Source organism: Molossus molossus, unplaced genomic scaffold (genome assembly GCF_014108415.1).
Source record: "Molossus molossus isolate mMolMol1 unplaced genomic scaffold, mMolMol1.p scaffold_m16_p_11, whole genome shotgun sequence".
Classification (NCBI taxonomy): Eukaryota; Metazoa; Chordata; class Mammalia; order Chiroptera; family Molossidae; genus Molossus; species Molossus molossus.
In genome coordinates, this window is record NW_023425346.1 from 40,943,816 (window position 1) to 40,969,902 (window position 26,087).

A 26,087-nucleotide genomic window follows, 5' to 3' on the forward strand; every position below is an offset into this window, starting at 1 on the left:
TTTCCTAGAAGGGGAATTCCAAGGTTTTATTTCTGTTCCACAAAAAATATAAAAAAGTCAATTTCATAGAATCCACTGGCAAATATAGTTCCTGAGAGGGGACGTGGTCTACCAAAGATTTTTACCTAGATGGACTTTTTTTTTCCCCCTCCATGGAGGATGATCTAAACGCATTATTCCTCTTAAGGGTCATTGATGAGGGCATTGGCCTTGGCAGGATGGCCATCAGGGGTAATGAGTTGGGTAACCATGGAGTTAGAGAGTAGGATCTGTCTCTGGACTCTCTCTATACCACATTCTCCCCCTTTGGGTAGTAGGCTAGTTATAATGCATCCACCATCAAAGGTACCAGGGTAGCCTCAGATTCTTGTCCTGTATCCTGGGGACCGCAGCACAATTTTGGGAGTAAAAATAAAACAGGACCCAAGTAGCTGGTTTTTAATTGTTGAGTCCCTTGAAGCTTATTTATGTCAGAGAGTTGACCATTTTTAAGAGAGTTTGGGGACAAAACTGCTAGGTTTGGCACAAGATGAGATTCTTTGTGCCCTGAGACAGTCCCAGAGCAGATGAGTAAGGAGTGGTGACAGCTCTGATCCAGGACATGCATGTAGGTGGCTGTAATGATCATGGACTGGCTGGTGGCAGAGGCTGAGAAGCTGGATGTGAATCCAGGTTAAGGAAAGAAGAGAGCACTTGGACATTGCTGCATCCTGAGGATTGCACTTTTATTTCAGTTCCCAACATTTAAAAATTAATGGGTTGATGGCTTGTTTTTGTAAGGGTTCGTTTGTTCCCACCCCAACCCTAAGCAAATTTTCTAAGTAACTTTGGAGTCATGTAGAAAACTTTTTTCCATGTACCAGATATTAAATTTTTTTTTCATTTTTGATGATGCATTTTCTTATTTTTGTTCATGCTGCCATAAAAACATACCGTAGATTGAGTGCCTTAAACAACAGAGATTTATTTTCTCACAGTCATGGAGCATGGGAGTTTGAAATCAGCACTGGCCTGATTGGGTTCTGGCTTGCAGAAAGTTTCCTTCTCTCTGTGTCCTCATGTAACGAGAGGGAGACAGCAAGCTCTCTGGTGTTTCTTATTAGGACCCTAATTCTACCCTCATGACCTCATTTAAACCTAATTTCCTCCCAAAGTCCCCACCTCCTAATACCATCACACTGAGGGGTAGGGCTTCAACATAGGAATTTGGCTGGTAGCAATTTTAATATGCCATCAACTATTACATTTTGGTTTGGGAAAAGTTAAAGTGAGAATAAACATGGATCTTTGAATCAATGCCAATATGGTATGTGTTCATTGGAGAAAATTTGCAAAAGACAAATAGGAGTAAACAAACAAACAAAGCCCTGGCTGGTTTGGCTCAGCGGTTAGAATGTCGGACTGCGGTCCAGAGAGACCCAAGTTCGGTTTCTACTAAGGGCGCGTACCTCGGTTGCAGTTGTCTCTGGCCCTGGTTGGTCATGCGGGTGGAAACCACTTGATGTGTCCCTTTCACGTTGATGTTTCTCTCTCTCCCTCTCTCCCTCCGTCTCTCTCTCTCTCCCCCCCCACACCCTTCCTCCCTCCCGCCCTCCCACTCTCTCCCTCCCTCCCTCCTACTCTATCTGAACAAAAAATGGAAAAATGTCCTTGGGTGAGGATAAAAAACAAATAAACAAACAAAAAACCAAGATATTCTTTTATCTTTTGCTTTATCCTTTATAATGTCATTAGTCATTGAAAATACCCAATACTTTATTGTACCACTATTCCATGATTTTGTTTGGGTGCATTTTGTTCCCATGGTTTCCTCATTCATTTTTTTTTTTTTTTATCCTCACCGGAGGACATTTTTTCACTTTTTGTTCAGATAGAGCAGGAGGGAGAGAGAGAGGGAAACATCAACGTGAAAGGCATGCATCGAGTGGCTGCCACCTGCACGACCCAACCAGGGCCGGGGACAAACTGCAACCGAAGTACGTGTCCTTAGTGGGAACCGAACCTGGGACTCTCTGGACCGCAGGCTGACTCTCTCACTGCTGAGCCAAACCAGCCAGGGCTTCCTCATTCACTTTTTAAAGAAACCTCTGGAAACTAAGTATCTTTGTACAAATCTCAGATTATTTTAATAGAATGTTTTTAGGCAAGGAATTAATAGTGAAAGGAAATGAACTTTTCAGAAGCTTATTGTAGTTCTTGCCAAATTGTTTCCTGGGATTGTATTGGTGGCACCTGTGAGCAGTGTGTGCGCGCTGACTCCTGCTAGCAGTGGGTATTTGTGGGTTGTGGTCTTTGCCGATTTTATAGGTTAAAACATGTATTTGTTTTCAATTCATATTGTATTTTTAATTCTCATTTCTTAGAGATTGGTAGACCTCCTTTCTTTAACTATTGAGTGCCCATGTATATATTTTCTTCGGTGATTGTCTTACATCCTTGCACATTTTTTCTGCTGGGAATGTATGAGGCTCTTCAGTCTGGTTCTTCCCTTTTCCTCGTATTACCCTGGTGTGTGGTAGTGAGGTTTCCTTAGAAAGTCACATGGGGGAATTTTTGTTGAAGTTGTTCATAGTGAAACTGCCTATGTTAAGTGGGTGAAAGTGTGCCTTGCTTGGTTAAAATTTTGTTTGTGCTGAGGGTTGAGATCTGCTAGTCTACATGCTTCTATTTAGGAATTTATTTTATAGAGAAACCAGAATAAAAGCATAAAATCAACTCAAATGAGTCATCTGGTTTTTCACAGTACTTGAGAGCATCCTGCCTCTGAGCACAGTCAAGACGCCTAGGTGCTTCCTGCTACCCGGATTGTTTGCTGGAAGTCTGACTCCTCGCAAGTCCAGACTGCAGGGAGGGGTAGTTCCAGACAATCAAGTATCTCCTTAATTACTGTATTTTTTTTTAATGAATCTTTTTTTATTTTTAAAGACGTTTTTATTGATTTAAAAAAAAATATTGTTGAACGTATTACAGATGTCCCTCCTTTGTTTTTGATTTTATAGAGCGAGGAGTGGGGGAGGGTAGAGAACGAGAGGGAGAAAGCTCCCAGTGCATGGGATGAAGCTCGACCAACTCGGCCACCCTGGCCAGGGCCTTCATGACTGTATTTTTAACTGTAAAACATTTTGGCTGTGGCTTATATTCTTATATTATTATGGGTAGGGATTATTTCAAACTAAGATAAAGTCATAAAATAAAAGATTTTCTAAAATTTTAGAAGGATCTTAAAAATTGAGTTTGGTGTCTTCATTTTTGAGGACTATTTGGAAAAGAGGCATTGAGCCACTGCCCAAGGTCATATAGGTAAAGTAAAGATGGGATCAAAGCCTGGTTTTTTATTCCAGACTAGTTCAGTTTCTACTATGGCTCTGGCTGGCTTCCTTATTTTTATCTCTAGCATTGAGTAAATATAAAGGAAAACATATCTTTGAAATAGAAAACAGTAGATTTTCTTTATATTTATAATTTCTCTCTCCAGTGATATTTATTTTGATGTTTTGTTGTTGTTGTTTTCACTGGAAGTACTTGCTTTTTCTTTCATTAGAAGAATTATTTCTGAAATTTCTCCAGGGTTATAATCTAGACTCAGTCACTTTGAGTAATATCTCTATTTCTTTTTCTGTATCTTACAGCCCATTTTTGTTTGGTGTTTTCAAGACTGTTATAAATCCATCCCAATTTTTTTTTTTTTTTTTATATAAAGCCACTCAAACATCATTCGTATAATAGTTAAATTAAAAAGAGCTATACAATGATATTAAAAGTAAAGACACCATCCCCATTTCTTCTCTGCGTCCCTTTTCACTCCCCAAAGGCAGTTAATGTTAATAATTTCTCATTTGATCTTTCAGGGTGGGACAAAAGAAGGTTTATTTGTATCCACTTTTGAATATAGTAATTGATAAAGAAGAATAAACCATTCCATGTACTCACAACTGTAAGCCAACTTGTGAAATAGTTTATTCTTGTATTATTTAATAATTATTGTATTAGAAAGTGGATACAACTGTAAACCCACTTTTGCCCCACCCTGTGTATGTACACAGGCATACGTACAGATTCATGTACAGATCCTTAGGACAGTACCCCCGGACCATACAATGTGTTTTATTCTGTAAATTACTGTGTTGATTGAATGCAGTTTTAGACATTGTTTATGTTAGCACATATTAAAAGATAGGTTATTTAAAAGTTGCTCAGTATTATATTGGACATATATTTTATAATTTATTATTCCCCTATTGATGATCGTATCTTTTTGTTGTCTTCGTTATAATCAATACTAGAGTGAATCTCCTTGTATAGCACTGGTTTTGCTTTCATGACAATAGTTGTAAGAAAAATTTGGTTAGCAAGTTTGTTCATTTATAATTTTCCTAGATTTTGTCAAATTGCCTTTCAAAAAAGTGGCGTTATGTTTACAGTCTCACCTTCTATATATGAGAATGCTTGTTTGCTCCCATGGTTATAATTATTCATCTTTGCCAGTATGATAGGGAAAGATTGTATCTCATTGTTTTAATTACACAATTCTTTAGAATGAATGCAAACACATTTTTATATGTTGATTGGTCATTTGAAACCATACTGCCAGCTGTGTCAACTTGGACAAATTACTCATGAGTCACTTATGAGGATCAAATGAGTTAATATTTATCAAGTGCTTAAATCCATGCTTGGCAGCTAGTGTTTGATATGTAAGTATTTGTCAAAAATAAATATGTGAATTTCTTTCTCTGTCCTGCCTGTTCATTCAACCTATTTTTCTGTTGGGTTTGGTAGCTTTTTTAATAATTTGGTAAAGGTAACCATTGATCATTCACTAGCTTGAGTTCCCAGCAAGTCAAGCATGTCATATTTAATTTTGAGTTCTAAACCCTAAAAAAGATTAATCGAGGCCACCCTTCATTTTGATAGGATTAAGTGGAGGGTTTTGTTTTAATGCTGTAAGTTCAATGTTGAAAACTGAGCGGTTACAAATCATTTCGGGGGGTTCAGCTTTCTGTCCCTGCTTTGTGTGAGTTTCAGTGCTGCTAATCTGATTAAACCTCTTAGCCCTCGACATTTTAGCTCTAAAATACTGAAGATTAGGAACTCTGGAGTTTTTCTCCCTGCACCCATGAAATTGTTACCATGGTATTGGACTCCCCAAATAGCACCTCCAATCCCTTCTGGTTTATGGAAGCAGCGTCTTAAACATGCATAATCACTCTGCTGATTTGCCTTCAGAAAATTTGGGAAGAGTCAAGTTTGAACATACTAGTTCTTTTTGAACAAGTTGTTTCATTTTTCTGCCCCTCACTTTTCTTACCTATAAAATGAAGGTAGTAATCTCTGTGTCAATTATAATCGTATCAGTTCAAATGAAATGAAGGTGGTGGTTGTTTTTTCCTTAAACTTTAGGCATGATAATGTTGACATGTGGGGAATTTGTTTTGTTTGTTTTGGTTTACCTCATGGTATCCCTAGCTTTGGGATATACTCATTAATCAAGGAAATAAAATATACAAATATTTAAATTTCTATCGGGAGTTTTTGATAGCCAAAAGTTGGATTCATCAGGAAGTGAACCCCCTGGGAGGAAGTATGGCAGTACTAGTAAAAGTTGCTCTTGGAGAGTTCACTGTGTATCAGAGATTGTGTTAAATACTTATAAACAGTCACCTCCCACAATCAATAGCTTATAGAAAATAACTAGCATAAGACTGCACAGGTACCAAGTGACAGAGGTAGGATTTGAATCCAGTTTGTCTATCTGTCTCCAAAGCCTATGTGCAGGGCAGGATACCAGCCAGGTTGCTAAGGTTCATTCCCTAGGTCAAGTTGCTTGACCTCGCTGTTGCCATTTTCCCATCTGTAAAATAAGGATGCTAACAGTATCTGTCCTAGGACTGTTGGTTGTCCCAAGGATTCAGTGAGTTAAAGTACTTAGAACAGTGCCTGGATTATAGTAAGCATTTGATAAATGTTTGCTGTTATTATAATCTATGGTAATTTCTATACCATTTTGGCTTCTTTGATTTTCCACCCCTTGACCCTCCTTGTAGTAAATGGTGGCGTCTTAGATATGTGTGTTTCGTTCGCTTCTTTGTGCAGCACACATGACCTTGGCCATTCCACCTACAGCAGATGGAGAGCTGCGGGGATAGCTGGTCTTAGCGGAATGCCGGGGGACAGTGGCTGTAAGCAGCCTGGGAGAGGGCGGGATGTGAGACCTGAGTGCAAGGACACCTTATCCGAGTTCTGCACAGAGGTATGTGTGCGTCAGAGGTGTTGCTATTCACCTTGGCTTTACAGGCATTGGCTCTGGTAGTTGTCTGGTGATTCCTAAGCCTGGCTTGTTCACTGGAGCCACTGTGACTCAGATCCCATCAGACCTCCTGAATCACTCACCGGCTGTGGGGCCCAAGCTTCTGCATGGTTTTAAAATGGTTTTTGAACAGGTTGGCAGGTTTGGGAGCCATTTGCTCCTGGGTATATGCAGGGCCAGCCCCGGCAGAGGGGGTGTGTGTGTGACTCTGAAAACACTTAGGAGAAAGAGCTCCCCCATTATCTAGTAAACCCTGTTCTTGGCAGCCCTGTAAAGATGAATTTGAAATTAGATGTACAAGCAGATGGGTTATTCCATTACAGCAATAACCAGGGACAGGATTTGATCAAAGAAATTGGTCAGTCTTTGTTGTTTGGTTCTTGTGTTTATGCCGATTCCTCATCAACATTTGCTTATTCTCACACTTGCAAATTAGATACACAAAAACTAATAGCTATTGGATATAATTATGATGTTTACTTTACATGCAACTGCATAGACAGTGTTAGAGGGCGATTTTCCCAGAGTGAAACTCGGAGAATGAAGTGAGTAACTCGCATTCCTCTTTATATTTGAGAAATCATGATTAGAGTGGAATGTTAATATGGTTAGCTGTGGTGAGACAATATTGACATTGTTGCTAAGATATTTTGCCAGACATATCATTGAGGCTGCTGTTTCAAAAACTGAGCATTGATTTTTTTTTTTTTTGGTGGTGGTGATGGTGGAGGAATATAGCAAATAAAATGACAGAGGCAGAAATGTCCAGTCATCTCATTCTCTCCCCACTCTCTGCCTCCACAACACAGGCCTGAAAAGGATCTTGTTAAGTAGCCACATGTACACACTTAATTTAGGCTGCTTCTTTCTGGAATATGCACTGAATTGGTTGTATTGCATTTTTAATGTGTTTTTGTGGGGGAAGAAACTTTAAATGCTGCCTAGAAACTCTGAGGTATTTCCCCCCAAATGTTTATAGATCCCCTCTTCCTTGTAAGGAGTTGAAATAAGATAAATGGTAGCAGCTCCCTTTTACTCTCTTCCTCGCGTAATGAGGCCTGTTGGCAGCCAGCTCGGCTGACGGGACTGCCAGAGTTTGGATTGGAGTAGGTGAGGGGGTGGTGTACTGGTTATGGCATTGTTCGGAAAACCTTTCCCTCCGCGTATTTTCCACCCCCAAAATGTCAGCATGTGCAATGTGACAGAATGTTCCTGATGAGTATCATTCAGAGAAACATGACTTGCAAAGTTATCTGTGGATGACAGTCAGAATGTCAGCACGGAGCAGCGTTCCATGCTTGGTCCACACCTTGGTTAGGGGGTCCCCACGGTGTGGGGAGGCAGACCAGTGGGACCCCATGGCTGAGGATTCTGACTGTGGGCTCATACTGCCTGGGTTCTAATCTGGATTTTTCACTGACAGGCGTGGGAGTCTAGACAGCATAGCCTCTCTAAGCCAGAGTTTCCTCTTGTGTAACAAGGGGGTAGCATTGACCTGAAATGGAATGGGATGTATAAATAAGCTAATGTCTGTAAAGTGCTTAGCAAGGTGTCTGGAACACAAGTAAGGTCATAATAACTGCTGGCTTAATCATTGTCATACATTCGATGAGCATTACACGTATAGTTAAAACAGAACTCAGTATAAATCCTGTGTGTTACTTGGGTATTCAGTGTGAAGTTCAGGTACGTGTTCTCTAGCAGTTATGGTGGGGCTAGGTGTGTAATCGAGATGGAGAATGGCCAGTGTGGAGTTGCAGGCCCCAGGGCCATCTCATTGCACAGTTTTGGGGTATCATTCACATGGAGGTGACATGTGCAGCTTGGTGGTCCTACCCTCATTTCCTCATGTCACTCCTCCCGACTACCACCCAACCCCCAAGAAAGTTATATGGAAAAAGTAGAGTTTTCTATGTTGTTATAAATTAAAAGGATATATTCATAGGGTGGTTTGGGGGAAAGTTTAATATTAAGAGGAGGATTAATTGGAGATTGGAAGTGAAAGGCAGAGAAGTCGGTGTAGACAGCAGGGAGTGAGGTTCTTTTTAATGACTTTGAAGTCCCTGTAGTAAAGAACTGGGTCTCGGACCACGTGGTGGTTGTAGGAGGAAGTCAGCCCAGAACTTCACTATGAGAACAATCTGTGAGGAAGACCATCCGACATCAGTACGGCCTGGGAGAGAGATGACTATGAACAGTTTGAACTAGATGGACAAGGGTGAGTCTGAGTTAAGTGGATTGAGTAAAACCAATAGGCATAATTAGAGGTGACTGGATATCAAAAAGTGAGCCCTCCTTCCTGGGGAAAGGGTCTCAGAGAGCAGGAACTTGATGGGTATCTGTGTGTGGGGGGGTTTGTGTGTTTGCTGTAAAATCTCTGGGAGTAAAAGGAAATGGATAAACATTTATGTTTCAAATGAATGTTTAGTGGAAAATAAAATGTTCTATAAAAATTCTCATTATAAAAATGTCAAAACATAAGTCAACCTTAAAATGTAAAAGAAAGGGGGAGAAACCATCGATACGTCCACTCTTTTAAGAATCACCACTACCTACATTTTATCGAAATTCCTTTTTCCTTTTTGTGTTGCATGTGATTTTCACATTATCTTCTCAAGGCCTATACAAAACTGTGTATATGGGCTTCAAGGTTTATTCCACATGTTTTAAAAAAATGTTGAGCATATGGTAAACTCAGATTTTTCTTTTTTGTAATTTCAGTTCCTTGGCAATGAAAACAGCCATTGTGGTACCTTACTCTGTTGTTTTGCGGGAGGTGGGGGGAGGTGAAGAGAGCTTTTTCTGCTCAGTTGTAACAACCCTGCAAAAAATGTTAGCCATTGTTTTAGCAAGTTCTGGCACAGGGCGCTATTGTTTTAAGAGATTCTTTCTGCACTATGGGGCGAAGGGTATTGTTCAAAAAACACATTTACTGATGAGAAGGGAGTGGAAGCGGAAGGGGGACAGCTGAGTGAAGCATATGAAGGTTGGGCTGGGGTATAGTTTACTGCTTTTTTTTTTCAATTCCTACCCGAGGACATTTTTGCATTTATCTTTCAGGTAGAGCAGGAGGGAAGGAAGGAGGAAGAGAAAGAGAAACATTGATGTGAGAGAGACACATCGAGTGGTTGCCACCCACACGACCCCAACTGGGGCCAGAGACAAACTGCAACCAAGGTACCCTTAGCAGGAACCGAACCCAGGAGTCTCTGGTCCGCGAGCTGATGCCCTAACCACTGAGCAAAACTGGCCAGGGCTATAGTGTACTGTTTTTTAAAAAAGCATAGTTTCCCCACTGTTGAGTAATTAAATTTGATTCTTAAATAACATTTTTCTCAAGAAGCATTAAATAGGGTGTGTGTTTTCTGAGCCCTTGAATATCTGGGAATGTTTTTTGATTGATATTGGCAGTTTATAGAAAACTTGGCTTATTTTTATATGGTGCGATCATGCTGTTTGCTCCAACTTTCGTAGATGATTTTTTCTTGACTTCTGGCTTTTGGTGTTGGGGAAGAGAAGTGTTGTGGGTGGAACTGTGTCTTCCAAAAAGATAACTTTGAGGTCTCTACCCTCAGTACCTGTGAAAGTGACCTTATTTGGAAGTAAGGTCTTTGTAGGTGAGCTCATGCTGGGTCAGGGTGCGACCTAATCCATTATGACTGGTGTCCTTGGAAGAGAAGAGACTTGTACACAGAGAAGAATTCCGTGATTAGGGAGGCAGAGATTGATGTGTCTACAAGCCAAGGATCACCAGGAACTAAGATCAAGCTGTGAACCAGATTCTCCCCTAGAGCCTTCAGAGAGATCATGCACCTGCCCAACAACTTGATCTTGGACTTCTAGCCTTCAGAACAGCGAGGCTACGTCTCTGCTATTTCAGACACCCCATCCGTGATGCTTTGTTAACAGCAGCCCGAGGGACCAACGCAAGAAGTCTGAGAGCATTAGGTAGTTGGGATCCAGTTTCTGATCCCTTTCAAAGTCTCTGTGGTTTCATATCCCATTAATATATATTTTTAAATACTATATAATTACCTGGATGCGTGTGATAATTTTTTCTTAAACTATCAAGTGTTTCCAGGATGAGGTCAGGGAAACAGCCTAGAGCATGGTGGGTCCTTTTAAATTTGCAAAACTCAATTAAAAATAGATTGTTTTTCTTTCTTTGAGTTTCAGAAATTAACTTGTATCCTTTTTCTTCTCAGAAGATCTTTTGTTTTACGTATTTATACTCTTTTCTCACATCATGAAAACGCTTGACCGTTCCCTGCATCCCAGGGAGACCTCCTCCAGCTCGTTCATCACCGAGGGGACTTTCTATAGAGTTAGTTCAGCTCTTTATGCCTGAGATGTGGATCCTAATTTAGCTATTGCCTTTTCTTCCCTTCTCTTAATATTAGTGTAACCTCTAGATAAAGTAATCAAAAAGAAAACACCGTAAGGAAAGGTGTGGAGGCTGTTATTCTATATTCTACTGAGAGTGCCAAGCAGTTTACTGAAATTTTTCTGTCTTCTTTCTTTGTGTTTTCAAGAAGATATTCCTGTTCCTTTCAATAATAACCTAAGTTGGCTCAGCCTCCCACCATTTATTGTTTTGTTTTTTTGGGGGGGAGGGTGGCTGTGGAAAAGAACTTCATTTCGCCCACTTGCGAAGTTAGACTATAGGAGGTGGCTCATTTAGACTTAGGATCTTTACATGGCTCAACCCCATGCACATTTAAAATGTTTATAGGAAATGTATGTACATAGAAAAGATGTAAACCATGTAAAAGTGCATACTTTCATTGACGCTCCCAACTGGTCAGTTCCTGTCCCCAGAGGCAGCCACATCTACTGGTTCCTATGTGCCCTTCTAGAGAACCTCCATGTGTGTGCATGTGTGAATGTTTACATATATTTATATATAAACACAGTGTGTGAGCATGTGCATACATACAGGAACATACACGTGCATATACACACATATGCCTAGGGAATGCATTGTTGGAATAATGGAAGCTTTTATTTTAATCATCAGATTATTGAGTATTCCCTCAAGTTCCTTTTTCTTTTTCATCTCTTCCACCTTTTTGTCTTGTGTTAGGAGCACATCTTTGCGACCACCTTCTTGACTCTGTGGTTCTCCGTCCCAGCTACACATGAGAATCACCTGGTGCTTCAACGACCAGTACCTGAGCCGGGCCCCAGACTGGGCGGGGCTCAGGCCACCTCCTGTGCAGGGTCTGGGAACTCGCCGTGTGCAGTAGCAGTCGGCCTGGCAGATCTCAGAATCTGAGTGTGGTGGGTCCGATAGGACCCAGGTGTCCAGTACCCCTGACAAGGAAGTACAGAATGATGAATCCCACGCAGATTTAAGATGAACCCTGCCAGGTTGCTTTTGCCCACAGCTGCCTCAGGACTTCGTTCCCCGGGGCCAGGCAGAGTGGCAGGATTCTGGGTTCTGTGCCGGGAATGGTGTTATGTGCATTCGTCTGGGGCAGAGGAGGCAGGCCCCAAAGACTGCAGGAGTTAATGCATTTACAGTGCAAAGCGAAATGAGAAGAAACTATTTAGGGTGCTTGATAACTAAACATCTGTCTCGGGTGCACTTCGCTTGTATGGTAACAGCATAAGGTGTGACTGAAAGAAAATTAATGATCGCTGGGCCCCGGGCGCCTCCCAAATGCAGGGTGCCCGAGTGCTGAGGAGCTAATTAACCAGCCAGCACGAAAAGTGAAAATAGACGAGGGAACAGGTTCTTCCCACGGTGGCCCAGTACTGCGTGTAGACCTACATATGCTATTTTTGGTTTTTCCTATTAAATATACAGAACGACGTCATGGTGAAAGGCCTGTGTCAGTAGCCTCTTGTTAGGGGAGCATTACCGAGAGACTGCATGGGACTGCCTGGGTTCAAATTCAGCTCTGCCATTTGCCGGTTTCCTCCAGCAAGATGCTTGATGCTTTCTGTGCCTCAGTTTTCTTACTGAAGGAGGGACGTGGTAGTAGCACCTACTTCATGGGGTGGTTGTAAGGATATGAGATCGTCGGCTTGAAGAGCCAGAAACCCTGTCCTAACACATAGTACATCTAAAAAAGACATATTTAAAATGTTTTAAGTGTACCCCTCTGGGGCTTGGGAGTGGGAATTTTTCTGCGGATATATATGGATATATATATATATATATATATATATATATTTTTTTTTTTTTTTCCCTCTCTGATTTATAGTTTTGTTTTGTTTTTTTAATGTATTTTTGTTACAGATGTTTCTCCTTTTCCCCCCATTGACACCCTCTTCCCGATCCCCAGTCATATATTCTTAAAACTCAGCAGCTCTGCCTGATGACGTTTCCTCAGGGGAAAATGGCAATGATCAGAGAGGACAAGCCAGTCTGTGTACTCTTCATCTGTTCCAGGATAAAGTCCATTTGGTTCTTCAACCATTGAGTATTAAGAATAAACTGATTTACTGATTTCTGTTTAGAACCCGCTTGGTAAAGTTTTGAAGGCAAAGGCTAACCTTGTCCTATTGACTGGGTTCTTCTGTATTCTGGGGGTGGCGGCATTGTTTCCTCTTAGCGGTATTATTTGGAAATTAGTCACGACTGTGTGAATAATGTGTTGGAAAATTGCTTTCTCGGATACATTAATCTTTCATTTTTGAAAATGCACAGTAACAGTCAGTCTGGCTGGGTACTTGGGGAGATCCTATGAGATGTGAAACGGTTCCAAGTGCTTTCATTTTCAGAGAGTGCCTTCTTAAGTACCCAAAAATGATACTGGATTTTGTGGGAGGAAATCTTCTTCAATTTCCTAGGTTTCTGTAAATATATATGAGTTATATGGTTCTAAAACCTCATGTTGGAAAATATGTTTAAGAAACATTAGTGTACTCCCAGGCAGGGGCCGCATAAAAGACGCCGAACACATTTAATGCCCTAGTTAAGTGTGTCACCCAAGCCCCGTTTTCTGGAACTGGATAAACAGAACATCTTTCCTCTTTCTATTCTGAGCTTCCATTTCGCCCTCCTCCACCTGGCCACTTCAGCGGCACAATAAATGGAAATCTTATTTCCTGCATCTGCAGACCTATTTACCTGAATGTCTGCGCTCACCCTGGCCTTCCTCAGGTCTTTCTGAATGTGCATTTGCTTTCATCTCCCTGGCTCCATCGCCCTCGGTTTTTAAAGCCGTCGCTAATCCTGCACTCCGGGTTGTACATCGCGTTCTGCATAGCCGGTAAAAGGCGGCTAACATGCATTATCTCCCAGATTCGCATTTCCTTTCATTATGCATTTAAATTCCTTTTCACGGTCTGTAATAGTGAAAAAAATAAAATAAAGAACTATTATCAAGAGCCATTTCTGCCCATTTAAAACATCTAATTGGATGACTTTATCCCCTTTGATAATTCCATTATTTTTGCAAACTGTGACTTGGATTTACAGTTCTTTTGTGTGTATGTATGTGCGTGTGTATTTACTTATATTAATTACAAACAGGAAGAACCTTAATGCCCTGTGCCCTTTCTAGTCTTTTATTTTTGGAACTCAGAGAATTGGTGGCTTTAAAGTGAGAAAAGGGGTGTGTGTGTGTGTGTGTGTGTGTGTACATGACAGAGACCGTATGTGACCTAAATAGCAAAAATGTGCTGACCCCTTATAGATTTAACTCATTTAAAAGCATGTCTGTTTGGGGAGGGACCTCCTTTTTTATTTCTTATTTATTTATTTTTTAAAGTAAAGTTCTTAATTGTGCAAAGTAGTGCGTATGTTAGAGCCTGAGCGGGCTAGTTGGGGAGACATTGTGGGGAGGTTCTAACCTTCTCCTCATGGTTAACCCCCCTGCTCCAGCTTCCTGTCTGTGAAACAATGTGACTGGACTAGATGCTCTCTGGGATTAAAAGCATGCCGGGCTGGATGTGAGTGTCTGTGGTGTGTAAATGTTCCATGGGAAACACCTGCCGGTGAACAGGAGGAGGCCTGGTAAATCACTCGTGGCTCGTGGTTGATAGGGTTTCCCTACCCTGGCCTGGGCCTTTCTGCTGCAGCAACAGGGAGTGTGCTTCCCATCACTTTGTTGAGGTGGGAATAATATAGATCACAGTTAAAAGAAAAGCATCTATTCAAGGCTCAAAGAAATGTGCCAGCCCTGCTGGTTGTTGCTGTGAAATGTTTTTAATTCCTCCTAAACCTCTTTAAGCATCTGCTGAAGAATGTTAAATCAACCGGAGAATCTCTGGTGTTACGTTGCCCGGACCAATATTGTATAGTTCCCATGGATGCCCCGGAGAGATTTTCACTTTCTGCCCCTGGCATTGTGTGCATCCTTGTGATGCTCTTGGACTGACTTTGACCTGAACCCCTTTGTCCTCATGCAGTTAAAGCACCAGACTCGACAGCTTCTGTCTTAGCTTCTCAGCCGCTGGATCCCCCCCCCCCGCCACCCCCATGCTTTGCGCCACCTGTTCATACATAAACCCGCACTCCCTTTCCAATACAAGGAAGCTGGAAGTTAGGGATCTTTAATTGTGTCTGCAGAACAAACCAACAGAACAACATGTTTGGGACTGATATTATAGTGCGATGTCAAAGTAAACTTGAAATAGAAACCCCTCCTCCCCACACCCCTTCTCTAAGCCCTGTTTTATTGCGAACCACATGAAATCAAAGTGCCGGAGCACAGCTGCTCAAAGGCCGAAGGTCCTTTTGGTTCCGGCGTGCTTTGGAAATTCACCCCCTCCAGACTTGCAGTTAATGAAAATATTTGTTTTCCTTGATATAAACAAAGTTCATGGGCTGATTTTCTAATTAGGAAACTCTAATTTCTCTTTTATCCTCGAATCCCCGATTCCTCTTGTATCGTATTAGAGAATACTAAGTACTTCAGAACATAAACCCTATCTCAGTAGTGAGCTTTACTTTTTATTTATGGTATTGTCACAATAGCTGTATTTCTTCTTAATTTTGTGTCCCCATCCAACCTCAGGGACTTGAAATCTGGGTGGTTGTTTTTTTAATATATAGGTCAGAAATTCTCTACTGGTACTTGAGTTGCTGCGTAGCTATGCCTCCCAGACTCCACAGGCGGTGCCGGCTGCTTCTGCAGGGGTGGGGAGTGCCCGGCCCTTGGGCTGCAGCCCGTATAGGGCTGGGGTCCATATAGGGCCTGTGAAATCAATACCAGCTAACATCACACACCTTACCAAATTATCCTGACCAGATATAGGAGGCTAATTTTTAAGTTGATAATTCTGTATGGCCTGCAAAGGATGATATAAATATCCAGATGGTCCTTGGCAGAGAAAAGGTTCCCCACTCCTGGGGCAGCCTTGTGCACAAAGATGTGTAGAAATTGAGTTTTCCTGCCTGGCTAGACAGCTTTCAATTCAAATCCAGGCCTTGATTTTTTCAGAATCTGGAAGGCATGGTCAGAACCACTTGGATCGCATTTGTCAGATCAGTTTGCCTGTGGAAAACTAGTTTTGCTATATATTATTAAAAGTTTGAAGATGTTTTTAATCATGGGGATAATGATTTACCTCCTCTGCCTGCACTTCCCCAGTTGGTCCTCAGTGGGGTCGGGGAGGAGGTGATGGGTGGAGAGGAACAATAGGGGGCGTGCCGGTGATCTGAGTACTTTTGGGTTGGAATGGCTGTTTTTGTCTTTTTTTTCAGTGAGGCTAGTCCTAGCTCACATATTCCAGTCCATGTATTCTCTCTTCACTCTACCTGTATCCTCTGTATCTTTCCCTTTGGGTCTGCTTACTCTATACTGTTTAAGTTCATAATAGTAAGCTTGTTTGTCCTTAACTTCACTGGGGGACTGAATGTCAAGGAGAACCTGTTTAATAAGGGAGCCATGGTTCCAGTCTCATGACTAAGGGTTTGGGCTGGTTGAGTTACAGGAGGGTCCACCATGTGCCTTGGGGAATGTGAGGTGGATCAGGTGAGAAGAGATGTATGGGGCTGGGGAGGAATTTGGTGTAGGCTAGAACCCTGCCTAGGACCTTTATTTTGGAGAGAAGTGGAGGGAGGCTAGATTGTTGTGGAATGGATCTTGGTGTTTGAATCTATTCTACTGATACCCATGTAAGACCAGTAACCCCTCCCTTACTTCAGGCTGAAATCAAAGCTTCGTGTTGGTCATTCATACTTGATCTTGATCTAATCTCAGATCAATGACTTTCTGGATTCATTGCTATGAATGAAACTGGACCAGTTGATATGGTGCAGAAAAGGCTATGAGGCAGATACTTGAGGGATGAAACTTGAATTTTCCCTCAAAGGGTAACAAGTTACTAAGAATGGTAGAGGGGGAAAAAGTTATTAAAAAAATTCACACACTTGATATATGGGAATTATATATTATGAGTGCAGTTCTTAGTAATTAAATTTGTTTCTGCCTGTAATGGATAGTCTAACCTATGGTTTTCTCTCTCCACGCCAGGAGGTGACTTTGGTCCAGACACTTCCCCTCCAGTCCTGCCCCCTGGCCATGGTGGCGACTTTTCTGTGAGCAGTCTTCCTGTAGCAGAGGACACCTACAGGGTGAGCTTGGCCAAAGGCGTCTCCATGTCTCTGCCTTCATCACCTCTGCTGCCTCGACAGTCTCACTCGGCACAATCAAGATCAAGCAAAAAATCCCCAGGTAAACAAGCAACAGAACCGCACCCAAACCAGCAGTCTCAGCTGCGCACGTACTACGCTTGTTGAAATTAAGCAAAACGAAGGCTTATAAGAAACCTGGAAGTGGGTTTTTTTCTTTGTTAAAGTAACTTCTGGAAGAAGGAAATCTTTTTAAAAATTATGATTTGAATAGAGTAATTTCCTTAGTTCAACCTGCATATAAAGTATATTGACTACCCAGGCTAGACTTTTACAAAGATTCACGATTTTATTATGAATGATAATGTTAACTGTCGTTTTTGTTTGTTTGTTTTCTTGCTCATGAATCAGGAAACATTTTAATCTGAACACATTGTGGTGCATTTAAAGGTTTTGGATTTTGGCAAGTGTAATCTGATAACAGTCTTTACTACCAAGTACTCTATACTGACATGCATCCTTGATTACATCATCCAACATTTGAACAGCTATACAATTTAATTGTGAAAATTCAGACTTGTACAGCATTGGGGGAAAGGGACTTACGGATTACTTGGTTCAAGTATTTTTCACTTTCCTTATGCTTACCAATTTTTTATACTTAGCATTACCAATAAAAACCCAATGTTACTTAGCTTGGAGAGTTTATGAATCAGATGTGAGGAAAAGCCTTTCCAAAATGCTGATAACTAGAGTCATAAAAGTCCTTTGATCTTCTTGTAGGTTTGCTGAGTATTTGTCGACTGAGGGGAGGACCGTTTGGGGCTTTAATGATCATACGGCCAGTGCAGATGCGTCTCATTTACACGGAACATACTTGGGATTAGTCTAAAATGTGCCTGGAGGCTGTAAAATTGGTATCTGTTTTTTCTGGTTTCCTAGATATGTGTATTTCTTGATGTCATATGTATTATTTATGAACCATTTAGTGGATATTTGCAGTTTGTGGGGAGGTAAAGTTAAGAGAGTTAAGGCTTTAACTGCTAGAAATAGTGCTATGAATTGGTGAGTGTCCAAAATATTTTATTGTTCTAGAACTTTCTTATTTCAGACAGCATTGTTTACAATCCAGTCATTATCTGGAGCTTGGAAGCCTTTTCGGCATGAAGCAATTTCCTGTGCCAGGGAATTTGGCCTGTTTATCAGTATTTGGGGAAATTCCTGGAATGTCCTTTCTTCCTTCTCTGCCTCTACTGTCATACCCCTATCAGATTTCTTCTCTTCTTTTAAATCCTACTTTCCACACTGCCTTTCTTACCGGCTACCCCATTGGAATGGCTCCCTTTCTCTAAGTTGGGCGCAGCATTTTACTTGATCTTTTATCAGCCACGCCATTTGTCCTTTTTCCTTGAAGTAGTGTTTTTATGTGCTTCCCATGTCTGGTGGTTGAGGATAGGCACGGTGTCTTCTCTAAGTGTACTTCCTCTATGTAAAATAGATGATCGAGAGAATCCAAACCCATCTGGATTCCTAGGGGACCTCAGTTGAAGGTCAAGACCAAATGCAGAAATGGGATCATTAGGACAGTTTTCTCTCCTGGGTTCTGTGCTACCGCAGGTGACTTGTTGCTTGAGTCTTGGGACAGGCACACACTTGAGAGAGATTGCTGCATTTCAGATATAATGTCATTAGGAATAACAAATTCAGTTTGTTTTAGTAGGACTTCAATCTTCTTCTTCTTTTTTTTTTTTTCTTATCCTCACCCGAGGACATTTTTCCATTTTTTGTTCAGATAGAACGGGAGGGAGAGAGGGAGAGAGAGAGAGAGAAACATCGATGTGAAGGGACACATCGAGTGGCTGCCACCCGCACAACCAACCAGGGCCGGGGACAAACTGCAACCGAGGTACATGCCCTTAGCGGAAACCGAACCCGGGTCTCTCTGTACCGCAGGCCGACGCTCCAACCGCTGAGCCAAACCGGCCAGGGCTCAATCTTCTTTTTTAATTTGTTTTTTTTTTCCAGATTTGTTGAGATACAATTGACACACATATCCATAATTTTGTATCTGTGTATATTGGAAAATGATTACACTATGGTTAGTTAATACATCCGTCACCTCACATAGTTATTTATTTGGTTATTCAGCGGCATTTTAGTGGCATGTTAGCGGCAGTGTGTGGCATTACAAGCCTGGGAAGTGTGGCTCTCCAGAAGGGTCTCAGAGGCTACAGGCATACCCGCAGGGATGTCCCAGACAAGACCTTGCTCCTGTGTCTTTGGTTTTGAAAAAACCAAATTACAAATCTTTGGTTTTGAAAAAACAGCCTAGAGTTTGTTTTTCTCCAAAGGATCAAAGTTTACTTCTCCAGAAATCTTCTTACTTTTGCAAGGCCTTATGCATAGAAGGAACTACTTCTACACCATTCAACCTTTTAATGGATTGAAGAAAATATTCTTTATAGTCACTGTTCAGGGCCCAAATGGTAATTAAATGCACGAAGCCGGTTCTTCTCTAGCAGATCAGTGCTGGTGTCATGCCCACATCTTCGTAGCAAATTAGTGTCTCACAGTGGAACTTCGGCTTTATTTTCCTCATGATTTTAATTTGAAAAAGAAAGGTAAGGGCAGAGAAGCTTGCTTAAAAATGGCAGTGACTCACAATACATCAGACACATAAATAGCATTTTCCCCAGTGTCTAACACACACGTATTTCTGTTTAAGCCATATTGTCGGAAAACTATCCAGAGCCCTAATGTTCTACCTGCCTGCAAAAATAGCCGACATATGGTTGTGAACGTGCACTGGATTTAAAAATAGCCATCTATTTTAGAACGGGAGCACAGTTGTTGCCAGTGATACAGTAAATATGGTGTGCTCTGCGCTCAGCGCCCATAGCAATGAAGCCCCCCCACCCCAGTGGGATCTTGTCATCTTTCAGACCCCGCTCTGAAATTACCTTGATGATTTTTGTTCTAATTTTTTTTTTTATCCTCACCCAAGGACATTTTTTTGTTTTTTGTTCAGATAGAGTGGGAGGGAGAGGAAGAGAGAGAAAAACATCGACGTGAAAGGGACACATCGAGTGGTTGCCACCTGCACGACCCAACCAGGGCCGGGGACAAACTGCAACCGAGGTACGTGCCCTTAGCGGGAACCGAACCGGGTCTCTCTGGACTGCAGGCCGATGCTCTAACCGCTGAGCCAGACTGGCCAGGGCATGTTCTCATTTTTAAGACAAGACCCCTTTCTCTCTTTTAAGAAGGTGCTTAAAAAAAACACCAAACAACAACAACAAAACCCCAAACCTGTTTTACTTGTTTGAATAGAAACTCTTCACTAATTGATGCTAATCAAGAAACTGTCGAGGACCAAAACTATTATTCTAGCTAAGGTCAAATACTATAAACCCCTGTAATAGGCACTCACACAGCCTGTATTAATGAAAATTTGTATATTGCTACAATTGGTGGTTAGCTCCTGGGCCATGGGAACTCTGGGCCAGAGACAATTTTCACTAACCTTGCAGTGCTATGACCCTGTATTTTAGTCTCCTACTAGCTTGCTCCATTTGTTTATATTTTTTTACTGCCAGTTGAAAGATAGTTTTCTGAGTATTTCAAATCTGTGTTTTCTAAATAGAAAATACATTTTCTGGGAATAAGAACAAGCACCAGTGTCCATGACAGTAATTCTGTGGCTAGTGCAAGACTTTTTGGATTAAGAATCCATTAATATTTGTAATGTAGCCTCTTGTCTTCCAGAAAAGACCAAAGCCCATTTACTGCGGTTTGTTTATTAGTAATATCATTAGTTACTTTATGTTTGGATTACGTTTCCCAGGTTACTTTAGGCCCATTATAAAACAATCAGAAAGTCCTGCACAAATGAGAAGCAACCTCTTACAACACTGTGGTGGCTGGGACCAGTAGATGGTGACCAGTAGGTGATACTGCGTCTCTTATCCTTGCTTGTGTGGGGCAACTGGGTCCCACTGGCTGTTTACACCTTTGCTGCTTCTAGTGCTAGGTCTGTCTCTGTTGACAGAGCTGACATAGCAGTTGTGAAAACTCCTCTGGCTGTCTGTTTCTTTAAGGGAAAAACCTCAAAGCTGACAGGCTGTAAAGTGGAAGTCATTCTGCCCTTTGATTCTTGGACCATGACTTAATGTCTGCTAGCCCCACCCTCCCTCACCCCACAAGAGTGTTTGGAAGGCTCAGCAGAGAGGCAGAAATACTCTTAGTGTTTTGATTTTTCTAGTTGTTTATTTTTTAAATCTACTCCACCTAAACCTGAGACTGCATGTGCTCTGTCTTTTTTCATTTAATATTATATCATGAGTAATTTCTAGTTTGCTTGAAGAACTTGGTAGTTAATGTCCATTGTTTCAATATTTCATAATTGATTTTTAACTGATTTTCATGCACAGTCCAGTAGTGTTAAGTACATTTATGTTGTTGTGCAACTGATCTCCCAAACCCCAGATGTGAGTATTTTTGTCCAGTAATTTTTATTTTATTTTTAATATTTTTTAATATATATATTTTTCTTTATTGCTTTAGAGAGAGAGAGAGAAAGGGGGAGGGAGGGAGAGAGAGAAACATCGATGAGAGAGAACAGGGATCGGCCGCCTCCTGCATGACCCCCACTGGGGATTTGGTCCACAACCTGGGCATGTGGAATCGAACTGGTGACCTCTGGGAATTGAACCAGTGACCTCTTGGTGCATGGGTCGATGCTTAACCATTGAGCCACACCAGCTGGGCTGTTCAGTAATTTTTAATACACAGTTGGTATCTCAAAAGTGGCAGGTTCCCAGAAGTGGAATTATTGAACTAAGTGGACTGCATTTTTAAAGATTCTTGATACATACTGTCTAGTCATTTTCCAGAAAAGTGGTATTGATTTTTCATGCCCTCTAGCATTCTTTGAGAGGCTTCTTTTTGAAGTGAACCTCTTCAAGGAACATCTGAAATAGATGGAGCTGGTAGGTGCTTGTGGGGCTGAGTTGTGGATGCCTAAGAATTAGGAAGAGGAGGCTGAGGGAAGTCATTCTGGAAACTTCCTCGTTTGAACTTCTCTTCTGTCTGCATGTCTCAGACAAGTCCCGTTTTCTCTCTTTCCACGATACTTTCAGGGGAATTGTCACAGCTGGGTCAGATCAAGTTCATGGTCAGAACAACACTCAGTTGGCTTCCAGTTTTAGCGGCAACCCCACACAGTCTGTTTAGTGGCAAGGATCATGGAGGCCCACAGACAAGTGGTCTCTAGAGCACATCCAGCCAGGCCTGTTTGCAGATTCGGAACCAAAGACTGCTCATCTTGGCAGAACTTGCCCCAGTGTACAAATTATTGGTGGAGCTTGGCCTAAGCCCAGCTCCCCCTTGCTCCGCCCCACCCCCATCTCCTTCACATTGCCCTGTGCCAGTCTGCACTGTTCTCTCTGTCCATTGTTGGCACATGAGCTGTTAATGACATGGCTTTGCATTCAGGCTGCATGTACATGGGAAGGTCATAGGCTAAGGGTTGTGCACATGTGCATCTGTGAGGCTCCTTTTTGGGGAGGTGGAGACTAACACAGGAAATGCACAGTCCATGTAGCTAGTTCAGGGCCCTGCCTTCACCTCTGAGTGGTCAGGGCCACAGTCAGGGATCTGACCTTCAGCAAGGTCAGTTCCTCCTGCTGTGGTGAATAGGACAGCATTCTTTGTTTTCTCCTGGAGACTTGTCACATGATGGCCTCCTCCAAGGAGTACATGGCCCTGCCTGTGCTGGCTGCTCCAGCAGCCGAGACCCAGACCCACACACCTTCTGTTCTGCGTTCACACCTGGAACCGTGTGCGTGTGTTTGCTCCACTGTGAACCTAAGGGCTTTTGAATGCCCTTTCCTCCCCTGCCCCTGAGTCCTGCTCTACCCATATACAGCTTGGCTACTCCTTGAAACCACCCCAGAAGTTTAAAGAATACTGGTGCTGGGTCCTACCGTCAGAGATTCTGATTTAATGCAAATGGTATGGCCTGAGCATTGGGATTTTTTAAAAACTTCCCAGATGATTCTGACATGTAGCAAAATCTAAGAATCCTTGATAAAGAATTGTGATTATCTCCTAATTCCTCTACAATGATGGTAAATACATAGGTATTTGTTGTCTTTATTTTCTACATTTTAGAAATGATATTTGAGGAGGAACATATATTTCAAAAATATACAAAATAAAGAGACAGTAAATCTTGGTTCTCTCCATACCCCCAGAAAACAGCTACTTTTGACACTTGGTTGAATGTCTTTCCTGCCTTATTTCTCTAGTACATAAACACAGGGATGCATTTGCCCATTCCCTAAGCATTGGACAAGTAAGAGATTCCCAGTTTTCTGCTAAATAAAGAATAGCAGAAGAAGATTCTTGGATATTAATTTGAAGGCATCTCTCATATTTTCATTGACTAGACCAGCAATTTTCAACCTTTTTCATCTCTTGGCACACGTAAACTAATTACTACAATTCTGCAGCGCACCAAAAAAATATTTTTTGCCTACTTGACAAAAAACAAATAGGTATAATTTTTATTCATTCACACCAGATGGCTATTATTATATTGGCTGTCATCATTTCTTTATTTGACAGTCTAAATGAAAAGAGGTTAGTTCCCCTAACTAAAAAGTCAAGTATTACATGTTTTAAAAATACTTGTAGCACACTGGTTGAAAATAGCTGGAATAGACTATGAAAGTAGGATTACTGGGTGAAAACTTGTTAATGTCGAGAACAAATGTTTATATACTTATTGGTCATTCGCTCCTTTTTCTTTGGGGAATTTTTTGTGATCGTTGTCCTGTGTTCTGCTGTGTGTTTCTTACTGAGTTATCCCAGCTTTCATGCTGTTTGGATAAGGCTGTCAGTCATGTTGGTTATTAAAATTTTTTCCCGGTTCATCATTTTCCACTTAATTAAGTTTATAGTGTTTTATGACTCACAGAAGTTTTTTGTTTTCTCAATTTAAATTGAAACATTTTTCCATTGTGATTTATCCTATTACATTTTTTAAAAACAGCTGTATTGAGATATTTTACATACCATATAATTCACTCAAAGTTTACCGTTTAGTGGTTTTTGTTTTTTAGCATTTTTACAGGGTTGTGCAGCCATTGACACAATCTAATTTCAGAACAGTCTTATCTCCCTTAAAATGAATTCTCATTAGCGCTCACATTCTTTCCTACACCCCCTCATTCCCCTCTCCCATCCCCTATTCCCTCAGCCTCAAGCAACCACTAATCTACTTTCTGTCTCTACAGTTGTCTGTTCTGGGCATTTCATAGAAATAGATCATATAATATGTAGTCTTTTGTGACTGGCTTCTTGCAGGTTACAGTGTCTTCTAGGTTCATCCATGTTGTAGCATATATCACTACTTCACTGCATTTTGTTACCATATATTTTATTCTATGTACATACGTCACTTTAAAATTCCATTCTTCAGTGTATGGACATATGGGTTGTTTCCACTTTCATCTATTATGAATAATGCTGCTGTGAACCTTTATGTATGTATTGTTTTTGTGTGGATATATCTATTCTTTTTTTTCTTGGGTAGAACCTAGCAGTGGAATTGTGAGATCATATGGTAACTCCGTTTAACCTTTTGAAGTACTGCCAAATTGTTTTGTAGAGTAACTGCACCATGTTGTATTCCCACCACCAGAGTATGAGGTTTCCAAGATCTCCATACCCTTGCATGTATAATGGCCTGTCTGTTTGATTACAGGCATGTGAACTGCTCTCTCGTTGTAGTTTTAACATTCAGATGTAAGAATTCTTATTATAGTCTAGATACAAGTTATGCAATATGCAGATGTTTTCTTCTCTATGGGTTTTCTTTTTCATATTCTTGATTCTATTGTTTCATGCACAAAAGTTTTTTTCTTTTGATGTAGTCCAATTTATTATTTTTTGCTGTCCTTTGATGTCATATCTAAGAAACCATGGCCTAATCCGTGGTCACAGAGACTTATGCCTTTGTTTTCTCCTAGTACTTTTACAGTTTTAACTCTTGCATTTATGTCTGTCATCTCTTTGTGGGTTTATTTTGTGTGTGTGGTGTGAGGTTGGCGCCAACTTCATTCTTTTGCATGTGGCTATCCAGTTGTTCCAGCGGCAGGTATGGAAAAGATCATTCTTTTTCCCTTGAGCAGTCTTGGATTGACTGAGACATTGCTGTGCCCTAAACCAGCCCTGTCGTTCCGCCTGCTCCTTTGCGTATTCTCTTCCCTGTGGCCTCGGCCAGCACTTGCCCTGTCCGAGGTGTCCAGGCGTGGCCTGCATCTCTGCTGCATCCAGCCTTCCTCTGTGTCTCTCCTTTGCCCCACGTGGGAAACCACTTCTGACTCCAGACCCCTGTGAGTCCTCCATCTGCCCCAACATCCTGTGAGCTCCTTGCTTTTGTGTGGGTCTCTTTCTTGTTTCCCCTTGGAGCCTGGAACACAGGGTCTAATCAGTCTAATCACTTCCTTCACTGAATAGGTATCTGCCTTTTTAAATGAATACGATTTTAGTGGCCGGCTTTCCTCAGCTCCATGTGATTGGTTGAAAATACTAAAGGACGCAGCAATTTAAATGTAATGCTATCCTACATTTATAAAGCTAAGAACATACCTCCCCCTTATCTAGTGAGAACTGATACTTTAATTCAAGCCCTACCTCTCTCTCAGGGCTTGGCTTCTCATCAGGCAGTGAGCTCTCAAAGAGGAGGAGGTTTCACGCTGGCCTTGCCAGCAGCCTCCTCAGCCCTGCTTCTCTGCGCTCCTGTCACTGTCCCACTTTCCCAGGCTTTGGCATTTCTGCTGCCTGTTTCCCACCACGAAGCTCATGACGACGGGGGTGGGGGCTTCATCCTGTGGGTTTCATGCTCCGGCGGTGTCAGCTGCACCTGTGGCGGGGTCAGATGGCGGCTGGAACAGACCCAACCCCATGCTTAGAAATGAGAGTTTTTAATCTCAGAAACATGGTTGGGGGCAGGGGCAGTGGCATTGGGAATCTTCGTTTGGGTCATTTCTGACTCAGAGAGAAGCAGAAGCCTGCGGAAGCGTTTGCATCTGTACCGAACATTAATGAACACTAGTGTAAAGTAGAAAGAGACAGAAGGAAAGACTGGCGTTCCAGCGCGAATCCTCGCACTTGTCGTGAAACAAGTCTGCGTGTGTCGGCAGGAGTGGCTGGCCGTGTTCCAGGCTGGGGGGCAGGGTGTGCGAA

At 41.7% G+C, this 26,087-nt stretch overlaps 1 protein-coding gene across 1 annotated transcript in view; it reads left to right on the forward strand.

Annotated features, from left to right (window-relative positions):
- Window positions 1-6,160: 6,160 nt before the first annotated feature.
- Window positions 6,161-26,087, forward strand: part of TANC1 (tetratricopeptide repeat, ankyrin repeat and coiled-coil containing 1) — a 137,183-nt gene continuing 117,256 nt past the window's right edge. The window contains exons 1-4 of the mRNA XM_036253328.1: window positions 6,161-6,250; window positions 11,391-11,474; window positions 12,773-12,782; window positions 16,738-16,938. Of these exons, the coding sequence (XP_036109221.1) occupies window positions 6,161-6,250; window positions 11,391-11,474; window positions 12,773-12,782; window positions 16,738-16,938 (385 nt within the window). The remainder of the gene's footprint in view (window positions 6,251-11,390; window positions 11,475-12,772; window positions 12,783-16,737; window positions 16,939-26,087) is intronic.